The 15986-nt window shown below is 36.4% G+C and overlaps 1 protein-coding gene across 5 annotated transcripts in view; it reads right to left on the reverse strand.

The window, feature by feature from the left end:
• The window catches only part of adgrb1a (adhesion G protein-coupled receptor B1a), a 143470-nt gene that overhangs the window by 17151 nt on the left and 110333 nt on the right, over nt 1-15986 (reverse strand). For 3 of the 5 annotated variants that reach the window (XM_086154902.1, XM_086154903.1, XM_086154899.1), the window contains 6 exons: nt 15519-15621; nt 15282-15432; nt 14730-14799; nt 14423-14489; nt 11719-11804; nt 2304-2402 (listed from right to left, as the gene is read on the reverse strand). In XM_086154902.1, the coding sequence (XP_086011028.1) occupies nt 2304-2402; nt 11719-11804; nt 14423-14489; nt 14730-14799; nt 15282-15432; nt 15519-15621 (576 nt within the window). Of the gene's footprint in view, nt 1-2303; nt 2403-7418; nt 7479-11718; nt 11805-14422; nt 14490-14729; nt 14800-15281; nt 15433-15518; nt 15622-15986 lie in introns of all 5 variants that reach the window. The other 2 variants (XM_086154900.1, XM_086154901.1) reach the window with 2 other exon arrangements.

The raw sequence follows: 15986 nt of genomic DNA on the forward strand, positions 1-15986 counted from the left end.
ATACTACTATAAATCACACTATGTAAATATTTAGAGTGACATTTAGATCTAGTAATAAAGAATAAGAAATATACAAGAGAGGACAATGCAATGAATGGTGACCGTATCGGGACGGCAATCCTGACTGAATGGAACTCAAGCATCACATTGTAAAACAATAGTCTTTACATCTAACTTAAATATTTTAAAAATGATCTCTGAATAAATGAATACGGGAATGATGAAAAAGGCAATGGAAAATAGAATGTGATGTGTCATTGACAAAATGACAATGAATTATTCTTTCAAAATGTTGTTTTGGGTTAATACCAGATAGTGTGAATATTTCAAAAAGTAAAGTTCTCTCTGGTGCAAGAGATTAACCTTATGGGATAACTGACCACTCACATCATGACAGTTATGTGAAAATTAGTTTTTAAATGTGAGTAAAAGGTGTGAATAATCTAAGTATGCCAGTTGCTATAAGACATTTGTTTGTAGAAGTGCTTTAAAAGAAATGTTGCAGTGAAATAGAAAGCCTTTCTCATGTTTTTTTCTGTCACATGAGGGTTCATTTTAATATTAATTTAATTGTGGTGGGTTACTATACATTAACTACAATGAATCTAGTATGTAACACCATGGACTACTTTTTTGGCCATGAGATCTGAGACTATTCATTGTCACAGTTGGTTCTGTAACACACACAAAACAACAACTTTTTGGCCTGTTGCCTTACAATTACATATTTCAACAGTGTCACACTTGAACACCTTTTGAATGTGCAAATTCAAAAAGGCCTTTTCCCAGTGCTTTTCTTTTAACCAAGAAAAATTTGAGCAGGTTAGAAGATACATTAAACCAATCAGCTTCTTATTGCCATGTTATTGTTTTGTTTTTGTTTTTTTTTTATGCCTGTTTCCCACTACTTCCTCAGGTTTATCAAAATATACAGTAGAAGGAGCTCAACGAAGATGACATTTAAACAAATATAAAATAACATATAATAAAATAAAATGAATCTGACTGGAGGAAAAACGTGTTTTGGAACTACTGATTTCCAGTACTGATACTTAAACCACCACTATGTGAGTTAGTGAGTTTATGACTAACATTGTAGCCCACATACTGTGAAAAAAAAAAAAAAAACACTAGCATCTCTGCAGCACATTGTTTTGAGTCAGGTCCTGCATCCTGCACACTCCCCTTTTATCACCATATTCACCAAAGTGACTATGACCCTTTGCACTGAATAGCTCTTTGAATGACCATCATCTTGTCTAAGCTATACACCTTAAAAAAACAACTCTGTCAAGACAAGATTCTATTCCAAATGTCTAGAGTTTGTTTTGTAATATCTAAAATGTGGTATCAGTTTTGTGACGAATGGTACTAACTACAAATTTATAAAAGGAAGGACTTCAGCTCGTGATAAAGATGATTATGCCCCCATCCACCCTTTTTTTAATGACATTGAGTGGTTTGGTTTATCTTTGCTATAATTTTTTGTTATTATTTGCAGAAAGAGTCCTGGACACAAACGTCTAATGTAATATTAATTTCAATTTGAAGATGTTAAGCTGCTGCACAGATGTCATACAGATTGATCCCATGCTTTTTATATTATTTTATATGTGGCATATGTAATGCAGCTGACTTCAAACCATTTTTTGAATCACATTCAGGACTCATTCTATATCTTGTGGATTTTCATGGCTAGCTTATCTTGATAAGGATTTTGCATTTTCATGTAGTGTGGTAGCCTTGCCCTCTGTCTACAAGGGGCTGCATGCAGAAAGAAAAAACAAAAAAAATTCTAGATAAAGGTAAGAAAGAATGACTAAAAACTGTAAATGTTCACCTTGATCGAATATTTTGAGTAATGTCTCGCAATAAAGTGAATTGTGAGTTCACTATATAGTTGCTTGCTGACAGTGGAAAAAGGTCTATCAGAAACTACTAAAATGGCAATATGACATGTTTGACAGTAATGGAAAAGATCGATTTAAGGATCCAACTATATCATGTTTACACACACACACACACACACACACACACACGCACCCATAAACACACAGTCTCCTCACCCAACTACTTGGGCAGAATTATATACAAATATTTACATTGAACACAGTTTGTAAAGAATCACACATGCTCCTTCCGCTCACAATGAAGGAGCAGCACCCAGCAAGGGCTTCAAGGGGAAAGAATACTGATAGAGGGACGAAGGAAAACCAACCAATCAAGTGAGAGGAAAGAAGGGAAGGAGAACAGGAGAGAAGACAGAGGCAAGAGGTAAGAAAAAAATAATTAGCGGGACTAACATGGCGTTACTGGTAGCTGTGGTGGAAACGTCAGCCGAAGAGATAACTCCACACTTGGCACATTTGAGCGTCATATTGTACAGTGGCACTGTCATCTGACTGCAAAGTCAAATTAACACGCTGTAACATACACAAACAGATACAAAAACACCTACACACAGATGTTCGTGTGTGCACAGACACACAGACAGACACACACACACAGTGAGTCACAGTGTTCTCGCACAGTCTCTCTCTCAGGGCTTCTGGGATGTGCATGTGTGTGACTCTGGGGGAGGGGAGACAGGGCAAGACACGCCTGACTCTCTTCATTAATGACTGGAGGGCATTGGGACTCCTCTCTGTGTATCTAATATTTGACCCAAGTCAACCATTTAACAGCTCATGTGACAAAAACAAACAATGTATTTATTATTATTATCTCCAGTATGGATTTAATATGCTGATGATTTGCACCTCTGCTGATGGCATTAATATGGCATTGTGGACCAGCTTTACCCCTGATAATCAGTTTTTGCTGACTGCTAGACCTACGCCGTGCTCTGATGGCATACATAGACAACATGCATAATTAAATTTCTTACATATCTTGAGAACATACAATGGAGCTGTAAATTTACAGATAAACCCCCCCCCCCCCAAAAAAAAAAAAAAAACCCTGCTAGGTGATGCAAATATTGCAGATCCAGTTACACAAATCTGCTTGATGTTAAAAATGAACCTCAGCTTTGATGATATGTGAGTGATGCAGAACGAAACTCGTGAAATTAAATCAGAACTGCATTCTGGAAGCCAGCAACTGCCCTCAACTTAAGTTATATATGAAAACGGTGACAACTTAATTTCAAAATAACGTCAATATGTAATCTTTAATTAGATATTGTGAGAAAAAATGGACACATATTGCAATCATTAATCATTCTTTCTTTAGCCATAGCGGCATATTATTGCAGAACTTGGCAAATTACTTTGAACAAACTTCTCCTGTGATTGTCAGGTTATTAATGTGTTATCATTACATGACACATGTTCATAGGCTTTAATAATTTTGTCACTACAAGGTTAAAGGGTAAAGGCCTTTTCTGCTTCTATGCAAATGGATACAGATTAGCTGTATTGGCGTTTTGACCATATTACATTACATTACATTGCATTTGGCAGACGCTTTTATCCAAAGCGACTTACAATATATGTTAAGAACAGAGAATTTACACTGAAGTAGTTGAATTTAAATTCTCATTTATGCTTCTCTCTGAGTCCAGCATTTATGTTATCCCTTATTTGGCTCATATCCGCCAGTGTAATCTATACTTCAAAAGTTTGACAAGAACAGCACAAAACAAACAAGGTTGTATTAGTGAAAGAATTTTGAAATGTATGAGATTTTGTGTTGTTTTCAGTCTAGACACATAAATGATGCTGCTCATCCAAAACACCACTCTAACACAGCCACATTCATGTGTATTCAGGTTTCCTCAGTCATCGCAGCTCAACATTTGCAAAGGCAAATGCTCTATTTTTGCAATTTAAATAATACTTAACAACTAGATTGTATATAACAATAATAATAATATTGCATGTTTCTGCAATATTAAATTGAGAAGAAGCATTCTGACCACCCACTTGACCTTCAACCAAAATCCACCATCACGATGTGAATAGGGGAATTTTAGCAGTTTCCTCAAACGTGAGATATATAAAAAAAAAAAACATAAATAAAAAATAAATACATCCTACTTATCCATACCAAAGGGTATAAAATGCAGAGAATAATACTGCATTTTCCATTTAAAAGCCAGGGATGAAATGCAACTGCACATGGGCCCAAAACATTGTCATGATGTTATAATTGTATAATCGTAAGGTCACTATACTGCACTCTGAGGAGATATTGTCAAGATCACCAGAATATAAAAATTATCAACTAGATTTAACATTCAGTGTCTAAATCAGGTACCTTATGTATTAAAAAAGACCTGAATGTACCTAAACGTATCTGCCTGAAGCTGGACCTACAAAATAGTTCTCTTAAACAGGTCTGTGTTCCGTTGGAACTAATCAACCTTCTACTAAGACCTCAACACTCATTACTGTGAGTTTTATAATGCTTATACAACTGAAACCCAGGCCACTGCAATGATTTGATAGATAATATACTTTACCCGTTTTGATTAGTTTATATTCAGATTCTGCATTGCTTGGGGATGAATTCAGTAAATAATTTGAGTAAAGGATTTCTTTATAAATATGACTAACTTACACTGCTGAGAACTTCTCTGCATTAAAAAAAGCAACTTGTCATGCGAGTAAGAAGGAAATTGTAAGAGTTAAAAAAAGGGGGATAACGCAAAAATAGGGACCTTTTATTGAGGTTATGATTAAACTTAACCTATGACTACAATACAGCTCTCAGAGTCTCAAACCATTTGAGTTCTTTTGTCAATCTTTGTTTCTCACTGTTTTCACAAGAAAAAAACAAAATACAAAGCTGAACAAATTGACAAGTAAAAGCAAACTAATCTGTTACCATAAGGTCTCCTGCTAAACAACAATTAAGGCTTGAGAGGCGAGTGAATCGATTTTTGTAGCCTTTGGATGCCTGGATTAAAAATCACATAATGGAAGAAATTCAATTTCAAGTTAAATGGGTAATGCAGCGGCTAAATGTGCGCCCTGGGCACTGATATTAAAAAGCCATCAACACTTTCTTTGAAATACACCGTTTTCCTGGACTTGGGAGATTGAGCAAGAAGAGATTGGTAGTTTGGTGAGGAAAGATACACGAGGCAAGACAAATTACATACTCAGCGTGGCCAAACTTCCAAAGAACTGGGTTCAGTCTACAGTCACGGGCTTTGCATCAAAATGATTGTTTGGTCAATCTTGTTTGCATTTTTTTTAAGGACATAGACTTAAAGACAGAAACTATTTGAGAATGTGTTGAGGTGAGAAACAAACATGGGCTTCTGTTTTCACTATTCCTTGTCTTAGCAATTTAGCCTATAGTTTCATGGTGAACAGGAGACGAAACGTGTTTCGGATGATACGTGACATCCCTATTGCTGATGTGGCAGCATCTTTGATTAGATATTGTGGATAAAATAAATAAATAAACAAATACATTTAAAAAAAAATCATAATTACCCTTATCATAATTCATTTTCAACATTATCCTCCTGAATCATGTAGAAAGGGAGATTGTCTGGCACCAAAAGGGGAACAAAGAAAAAAAACACTTTCCTGTGCATGGCTGTTCTCAAATAACATTTTGCATTGACTTTACATAGTTTCCTTATTGAAGGTGAAGATATATATTTGTTTATATATATATATATATATATTTATTTTTTTTTTTTTAATTTCAGCATTTTGTTTCCCAGAGGAGATGACACAAAAGACAGCATCACTTAGACTGAAAGTTCCATGAGTTAGAAATATCAGAGCAGAAAAGCAAAGCCATTGGCCTGTAACACCTGCTTGACTCTCGCAGCTTGACAATTATTTCAAATGGCTCAGCTTGAAAAACATTCAAATGTCAACCTTTACCATTCTAGATTAGATATTTTTGAAAAAAAAAAAATATATATTGAATGCTTTTTGCTAGTTGCAAAATATAGGCTTCATGCAATTATTTTAGCTTGGCACTGAAAAACAATATATATGCCTAATGACGACTGTGAAATTCCCTGACCTGAATAAATCTTGGCAATCTAGGCAATAAAGACATGGGACCACTTATGCTTTTCATAGTTTGGAAAGGAGTCCCCAGATTACGACCCAAAGTAGCCCAAAGAAATTCTGCAAAAGCCTGGGTTTATTCATTGGTCTAAATGCAGCATACGACACTTACAACAACAAATAGGTCAAGTTGATCCGCACTGTTCACAATAAGGCTAACAGATGCAATAAAGTGCAATAATTCTACCTGTGTGCTATTAATCATTATAAGTAGCACTGTGGGTTTCTGTTTTAAGTATACAAAATCATGGCAAGGGCAATTCAAAATAAGTGGAATTTTTTATTAACATTAACCACCCCTTGCCTAGAATGGGTAGGGCCAACTTGACCAAGGTTATTGTAACCTAATGTCTGCATTAGCAGTCAACTGGTCACGCACACAATACGATGCTGAGCGAAAATAATTGATGAGCCTCGGGGAACTTCACACACCTGGCCCTATTTATATTTTATAGCTAACCCTAGTTCAGGAATAGCCCCTGTGATCTTTGTTGCATTGTTAAAGGTGTTTTGCAAAGCATATTAACAACTTGTCCTAAGCCCTGGTCTGAGTAGTAAACAACCAATTACATTATTCAGACATATCTTTCTATGAGCAGAACATTTGACGGAGTCAACGTCCTTTGGAAAAAACATTTTCACAGCCAGAACATCCCACAGCGGTCTGTGCATGTTCACAAGAAGCAACAAAATCAATATTGATGGCTAAAGATTTAAAAGACACACTCCGGAGCAGTTAAAATTACTATCACGATAACTGCTGCAGTGCAGTTAAGACCCAGAAGATCATACGGACCATAAGTACAAAGTGCTACCAAGCAGGAAAAGACTCTTTTAATTGAAATCCATCCAAGTTCCAGGGGCTCTCCTCATTGTTGATGTCTTTGGATACAATTGCCCTGGCTTGAGTCAGCATGTAATACAAAGGACTGACTCTGGGTCAAGAGAGGGAAACATCTCTCCACATATTCACTCGATTTACTATCTAATTATCCATCTCGCAAAAAGATTTAAAATTGAAATAAATTATTTATCTATTTTTGGCTTTCCTTTCCCAGAAAAAAGATCAAACTACTTAAAGTAGATAAGACGGTCATGGTATTAGTAAAATAGTAGTATTAAGACGGCAATATAACTAGGATGAGTTAATCCTATCATAGTCAGACTTTGTCTATGAGCTCTCCAGAAATTATCAGGGCCTATTGGGTTAATGTGTTATGTTCTACCCAGCAAATAGCAGGTAAGATAAATAGTGACAAAATGAGGTAAATATGCCAGAAAAGCAATATTTAGCCTAGAGATTCAGCAGCTTTTGTGCTTGCAACTATCTATTTCTTTTTTTTCCAAGAAGAGAGTGGGAAGGGCAGATGTTTTTACCCAATCAGTGATGACATGGGAGGGGGCTTCTGAGACTGATGTGTTCCTGATTGAAGAGCCCTGAGTGAGAGAGAGGGGATTCTGTGCAAACTCAAACGTAACACTTCAGACAGAAAATACAGGCACAGTTGAACAGAGATCATTGAAGAAAGCAAACATACTGTAAAGAATGAGAAAGAGAGACAGAAATAAACATTTGAGTGCACCAACAATGTCAATGTAGACAGAACAGCCTGTCAGGTAAAGGGGAGCAGGGCATGTGTTACAATTCATTCTCTATATTCACCAGTAAACTTTAACTGAACAAACACACATTTGTGATTGTGTGATACTATATCCAATGCTTAAAGGAACCCTCCAATAGTTTGAAAAATATATGGTAGAAGACAACTGTCTATGTTTTCTGCATGTTCAAAAGGAAGAGTATACACTGTTGATATACAGTGGGGAGAAAACGTATTTGATACAATGCTGATTTTTGTTTTAGGTTCTCCCACTTGCAGAGCATGTATAGGTCTGTAATTCTTATCATAGATGCTCTTCAACCGTGAGTGACAGAATTAAAAACAAAATTCCATAAAAACACATTGAATGATTTTTAAGTAATTAATTTGCTTTTTTTTTTGCATTGCAAGTATTTGATACATCAGAAAAGCAAAACTTAATATTAGGTTCAGAGACCTTTGTTGGCAATTACAGAGATCAGATGTTTCCTGTCGTTCTTGACCAGGTTTGCACACACTGCTGAAGGGATTTTGGCCTAATCCTCCATACAGATCTTCTCCAGACCCTTCAGGGGAAAGATGTTCTATTAGGTTCAGGTCTGGAGACTGGCTAGGCCACTCCAGGACCTTGAGAAGCTTCTTATGGAGCCACTCCTTAGTTTACCTGGCTGTGCATTTTGGTTCATGGCCATGCAGGAAGACCAAGCCATGACCCATCTTCAAGGCTCTTACTGAGGGAAGGAGTGTGTTGGCCAAAATCTTGCGATACACGGCCCCATCTATCCTCTCCTCAATATGATGCAGTGGTCCTGTCCGCTCTGCAGAAAAGCATCCCAGAGAATGACGTTTCCACCTCCATGCTTCACAGTTAGGATGGTCTTCTTGGGGTTGTACTCATCCTTCTTCTTTCAACCAAAAAGCTTTATTTTTGTTTCATCAGATCACTTGACCTTCTTCCATTCCTCCTCTGGACCATCCAGATGGTAATAGGCTAACTTGAGCTGGGCCTGAACATGTGCTGGCTTGAGTAGGGGGACGTTGTGTGCGCTGAAGGATTTTAATCCATGATGGCGTATTGTGTTATTAATGGCTTTCTTTGAGACTCTGGTCCCAGCTCTCTTCGGGTCATTGACCAGGTCCACTGTGTTGTTCTGGGGTGATCCCTCACCTTCACCATGATCATTGATGCCCCGCAATGTGAGATCTTGCAGGGTGCCCCAGACCGAGGGAGATTGACCGTCATCTTAAACTTCTTTAATTTTCTAATAATTGTGCCAACAATTGTTGCCTTGTCAACAAACTGCATTCCTATTGTCATGCAGCTCATGACAGTCTTGTGCAGGTCTTCAATTTTATCCCTGATGTCCTTAAACAGCTCTCTGGTCTTGGCCATTGTGGAGAGGTTGGACTTTGATTGAGTGTGTGGACAGATGTCTTTTATAAAGGTATCAAGTTCAAACTGGTGCAGTTGATAAGGTAATGAGTGGAGAACAAGACGGCTTCTTAAAGAAGAACTAAAAGGTCTGTGAGAGCCGCTGGTTGGTAGGTGATCAAATATGTATGTCATGCAATAAAATGCAAATGAATTACTTAAAAATCATACAATGCCTTTTTGTGATTTTTCTTTTAGATTCCGTCACTCACAGTTGAAGGGTACCTATGATGAAAATTACAGACTTCTACATGGTTTGGGAAAAGCTGAAAAATCAACTATATCAAATACTTGTTCTCCCCACTGTGTGGGGTATATATATATATATATATATATGTATATATATACTTGGTGTAGTGCTTTCTCCTTGAAACTGGTGAGTAAGTGGATAGGGTTTAAAAAAACAGTATTTTTTTACTTCTTAAATATGAAAAGAAAGAATTAAATGTATCCATTTTTAATGACATTACAATATGCCTTTTGGAATTGAGGAATTTTCAATTGCGCCTAAGTTCTCAGTATTCCATTACATTTTCTAAGGACCCCCCCCGGAAAAAAACAAAAACACTTAACATGTTGATGTGAAGAGGCCCATTAAAACAGGAAAAAAAAAAAAAAAAAAAACAAGAGTTTCTGATGTAACCTTGTCTCTGAAAACTTCAAGGTAACAAAGGACAACTTTAAGCAACAGCTACTTTATCAGATTAATTTATCAATTATACTTGATAACTTCTGCTTCCTCTCACAATTTGGTTTCAGAAAGTATAATTAATTGTGTGAAGAAAAATCCTTTGGCATCATCAACCAAATATTTAAATGGTGGCCTGGCTTGAGATACTTCCTGGCAGGGAATGTTTCCCCCTCCTATCAAAGGTCAATATTATGAAATATTTTGGAAATAAGCGAAGTCTGATAGTCAAATCTCAAAAATAAAAATTACAAAGGCAATAAAATAAATATATATGCAAAATAAGGAGAGCAAAATGGGGCTACAGCTGCGGGACGTTTGCAAATGTACTGGCGAATGTAGTCGAGGACACTTGTCATCCAAGCATATAAAGGATACACAATATGACGTATGACGCTTCCACTTGTTCTGATTTATGAGGTCCAGAGGGAAAACTTTGTGATAGAGTGAACAAATCATTTTGGCAACCCATCTGACTAGAATAATATTTGAAGGGGAGTAGGGGCTTACCGCAATATAATATTAACATTGTTTTAAATGTATTATTGTCAAAAACCTTGCCTAAAATAACCAGTCGCTGCTTAGCATATTGTTGCTGCTCTGTACCAATGGTTATCCTGGCTATATAAAATAAATGAATAAATACAATAAAAAAAGGAAACACTGTTTTGTTCAGTGTCCATACCTTCATATAGAAGTACTCTGTGAATTATTTCACAGCTGTCTCAAGAAGTCACATCTGCATGACTATGGCTACCTTTTGTTTGACATTTTTTTTCTTCCTGGAATTAAATTGCAATAAATGGCCAAAAATGATAAAACTTTAATCATAAACAAAAAGTAAACACCCCTAAAATGCTTGTTATTTGAATTAAGATTGGATTAAAACACACAAAAAGTATAGAGCACATGGAACAATAATAATGTTGGCCATGCCAAGTGAAAAGAGTAAGCCTCAAAAGTAAACTCATCAGCACATATAAAATGGAACTGAAATTTTAGTGACAAGCCAGGTTTTGCTTTTTGCCCCTGATTTTATCGGATACCAAGGGTTATAATCCTCCAAGAAAAATCGTGTGCATTTCTACAATCCGTGCTCTGTGATGTGCATTTCTATCTATTTGCTTCCTGAGTTTGAAATGTTTAGATTTATTAGCCCGTGATTAGTCCAAACACAATCACTCAAGAAGGGCATACTTTTTCAAAACTTGGGAGTGTTCCTTTGTGAAATTGCCAATATCAACTGTAACAAATGATGATAAACTGCACAGTTTGTTGACTCATCTCGATGTTGTGTTACTTCGTTACTAACTCCAATGTAACAAAGTAATAAAAAGTAAAAGGTAATTGTGTTTAATCACAATTTTGTTTGATATCTGTAGTTCTGACCCTCAGTTTTGCTCATAACACTGGTCCTTTTCTCAAGTCAGAACATTGTGAAAATTATCCGGTAAAACAACACCAAATTAGTAGTTTTTTTTTTTTTTGACCCTGCTTCCCCCTACTAAAAATAAACAAACAGGAGGTAAAACAACAAAGATGGAGTTACAGAAATTAACATCAATAGCAACACCTGCAAACAAAGAGCAGCTGGAGGAAAAGGTGACACATTTGAAATGTAAAAGGAAGCAATGAGATGAGTCATCATTTTGTTTTGTCTGAGCAGGACCAATAACCAGACAGCTTTGTTTTTCGTTGATTTTTGCAGCCTTGTCATCCTCCTTTTTCTCCCACTATCCTGAGTCTTTTTGCTATATAAGATCTCATATTTTATTTCCATTAAATTCAATGGCGGTCGATCTATATATTTTCCCCTTCTGGTCTTAAAATGACACAGATTCTTGAGCCAATAAAACTAAAAAAAATAGCTGAGGCCTAATTTGAGGGAAAGCGCTAGTAACTGCATTCCCTGGTTATGGGTCACTGTGTATGATGGATGTGTGGTATAAGCCATACCCCGCCCTCTCCTTTAGTTTCATATCAGTAATGCCGTCTTTGGACACCAGTTTGTTAAAAACGAGAATCCCAATAACCATGTTAACCTGCCGAAGAGAAGAGGCACAGGATTAAAGCAGAGCACAGACAGTTTCAATTTGCTATTGCTGAAGCTGTTTGGGAAAAAAAAAACTTTTTAAAAAATTAAAAAAACAACATGACAACGGTGATGGCATGCACCCTGAAACTATACTTACTGCGTTCTGAAGGAAGTATGCGAATGTAAATAAAACCAACATGTATAACATTATTGTTGTTATAACTAAGTGTTTGCTTTGCTTTGGAATATGATACCTTCAATAACCGCAATCAATTTAAGGCTGTTGATAATTTATATTTATATACATGTTTAACACCAATTAAAGTATGACACATAGACACACCTTACTGAAATATTGCTTTTTAACTTCTGATAATTTATCATAGTTTAATCACAGACACGGTATTTAATTCATAGCGCCCACTTAATTCCGGCCCTATCTTGTGTCTGTTTTATAACACATTTATGGCAATGCTTTGAAAATCATTTATAAAATCATGATACAAGCATATGAACCAACAGCTAAATCACATTAAAAACAGAACTGCAAAGTTGTAAAAATAAGAAAAAAATAACCAATGACACAGCAAATAGAGTACATAAAAAAAGACAGATCAAACTAAACTAAAAGACAACAATTATAATAATGATGATGATGATGATGATTATAATTATTGCTGTTGTTGTCATCATCATTTTCAATTTTCCGAAAACTGGCTGTCTTAACTTCAATTGCAATGTCTTTCATATTTTGATGTCAACTTTAGTTCTTAATGTTCCACTGAAGCTGAGGCTCTTTCCAAGGTAGCATTATCAATTTCAATAAATTCAAAATCAGATGAAAAAACCCTTCTGCAGTATAACACTCTTCTCAATGAAATGTATTTAACAGTGCTGGTTCCTAACTTTATATTTAGTGTTATTGTGTTTAGTGCGATAAAGTACACATTTTTACCACCCCCCCCATATTTACTTTAGCTACCTCTCACGTTTCAAAATCCAGATTTGAGTTTTTGAATAACCTTAGAAGACTGAGTTTCTGCCTACTGTCAAAACCTACTATTCTGGCTGACTGTACATTCTGCCTCAATGTGGAAAATCCAACAAACATAGACAAAGTGAACATACTACGTATCTAGACTGTATCATATACAGCCTGTGATGTTAGACATATTACATTACAAGCACCATTGTCTCAATTAAGTGTGTAACAGGAGACAAAAGTGTTTGTTGAAATATAACATAAATCCTGTCTTCAGTGCAAAAGTACTGACTTGACTTTGTTTTTTAGTTTTTGACCAAAAAGTGGATTTACATTGTACTGCTATAAGTCTATTAAGTTCACAGAGGATCCAATTTTCCCGAATGCCTAAAACGCATTATGCAATTGGGCTAAATTGCTTTACAAATCACTGTGAAAGGTATCCTGATATGCAAATATGAAAATTGCTGGATTCTGCCAGGGGACTTCCAATGATGTACAGCGCTCCTATTTTATCAGGTCGTCGTCAGCGGATATTTTGTTGTTGAGTCTGAATCCAAGTAAACTACTTACTCACTGCCAATGTTGTTTCTTATAGCTTCTTCCAAGCCCACTGGCCTGTTCATTACAAGGCCTTTCTTTTCTAAATAACAATACATGACAAAATAGAATAAAACATAAATCTAAAGCTCTACATCAATACCATATTGTTGAGGCTCCCATGTTTTTGAAGCAATTTGAGCAGAAATTTGAACTTGGGATATTAAGCAATGGCTCCCCGAAAAATTATTATTACTTATAATCAAGAAAAGGAACAGCTTAATTTGGAAAAACAGGGAAATTGAATAAAGGAGGAGGAATTGAATTCAGGGAGGAAAAAAGGCACTTTTAGGTGTCTTTTAGATGTTATTGAATGTCTTGTCGAATCACAGGATGTATCAACTTCTTAACAAGAACAAGAGATACTTGTTACTCGTTTCATCTATATATATTATATGTATATTATACCGTGATCATACATCATCCCTGCTCAAGACCAACATCATGGAGGTAATTGAGGTTGCCCTACTAAAAAATCATTTCCTATACAGAGGAAGTAAAATGAATTTAATAACATCACCATTTGATGTATTTTCAGCACTGTCAGCCGACATCACTATTTTTTGAGAACATAAAAATATAAACAAATAATAATAATGTTTATAGTAAATGAGTGTGTTTTCCGCAAAATATAAAAACATCAATAAGAATGTTGAAGAAATGAGAGTCTTATTTCCTGTGATTTCCTGAAATCATGGTATACCTTCAGTAATTCTTCTTACAATGTACATTGTCATATTTGAGCTTAAATTTTGAAAAAAAAAAAGCTGTATGATAAAGAATTTTTAAAACAAAGTTGACATGAAAAAAAAAAAATCTAACTGCCTGTCTGTTATTATTTGCTGTTTGACATCAAAGATTGTTTCATATCATTCATGAAACAATGTACAGAGTGTTACAAAGCAATTGTGCATTTTGAAAGCGACTGAAAAAAACAAAATTAAAGGTCACAGGATGGAGGCTAACGCTGCTATTAAGCTTGATTTAGATGCAGGGATTTTTAAGAAATGAACCAACGAGGGCGAGGAGGAGAGAGGAAATACCAAGACTACAGCGGCAGCAGGTCCAACAAATGCATAGAGTAGACCTCCTTCCAGAGACAGCCAGCAGCTACGGAGGAGGAGAAGAGAATGGGAGGGATTGGTGATGGACAGAGAAGGGAGGTTGTGACGAAGAGACACAAAATGAGTAAGAGGTGAAAGGAAGGTTGCGTGATAAGGCAAGTGAATGATGAAACATAGATGAGAAGAGGAAAAAGGTTTATTATGCTACAAATGCAAAACCACATGCATCTTTAATATTCCTGTAGATTTGACTTAAGATGTATACAAGGGATGACATTCTACTTACTAGCTTTGCGTCCCATAGCCCTTTGCCTTTGTGAATCCTACTGACACGGCCACAACAAGAGCAGGGAGACCTGCCAAGGAAATACAAATGGATGTAGATAAAGACATAACCAGAGACATCACAAAAAAACCTGATAAATTGCTTTATCTCCTTGGCCAATGGGTCAAGTGAGGTTTTTTTTGTTTGTTTGTTTTGCATGGCAGACCATCATGTTGATCTCATTCCTTTTGGACATGAAATGTACTAACTCTAACTTATTCATTTCACATTATTAAACATTTTTGCCTGTGTCAGATTCATGTATATTCACTCAGGTGGCCCAAGATTTTGAATATGAAAATATAATCACTTCATCCTTAATTGAAATTTGACATCAAACCCGAAGACAGATCGTTAAGGTGTTCCTCAGCTAATGCACTCAAAAAGGTCAAAATTTGCAAGGAAACAATTGTGCCGTTTTCGCATTCACCTAAAGCATGAAATAACGAGCTGCCAAGGAGGCCAAAAAAATATATATTGAACTAGATGGCGGGCAGCGGAGGGAAAACCCACCCCAGCCTAGACACAGAAAACGCTTGCGAATGATACGGTTCCTGAGGCGACCCGTCACAGCCATGTATGACTGCCATGCCTCCGTCAGAACCCAGCAGAAAGAGGACAGGAAAAAAAAATGAAGAAACGCCGCAATCATGGTGCATAACACCTGAAACCAGAGGGAGAGAAAAGTGTGTCATCAATCTGGCGTGACAGCAGATAAACCCTGCACTTTGGTCTCTGACTCGCTCATACCTTGTTCCGTGTCTGTGTCTGTCCGATGAGGATTAGGGCGTTGGATGAGATGATAGAGAGGCAGAAGTTAATGAGGATGACTGAGCGTTCGGACCGAATGTACCTTCAAGAAAATGACAAGAGAAGATAATCACTATTTAAAGACGCCTTCTTTGTGAGAATCTGGCAAAAAAAAACACTTGGGTATCTTTTTTTTTGGGATACAACAACATGATTGAAGTCAATAAAATGGTGGATTTGAAAGTTGGTATTTCCGCTGCTGTCAGGTCAGATGCGACTCAGCCTTAGTCACACTGCGCTTCGTACTACCGCCAAACACAGTTTACATGGGAAATGGACGTAGGCTGATGATCACACCCAAATACCATTTGAGCTCAGTTCACTTGTTCAGACAGCTATTGGGATTCATCTGGTAATGATGGAATGTGGAAAAAGTATATACTCCTGGCTTTCGTCACAGGGGCTAGA

The sequence above is a fragment of the Fistularia commersonii genome, chromosome 11 (assembly GCF_037954325.1).
Source record: "Fistularia commersonii isolate RoL2024-O1a breed Wild chromosome 11, RoL_Fcom_v1.0, whole genome shotgun sequence".
NCBI classification, from domain to species: Eukaryota; Metazoa; Chordata; class Actinopteri; order Syngnathiformes; family Fistulariidae; genus Fistularia; species Fistularia commersonii.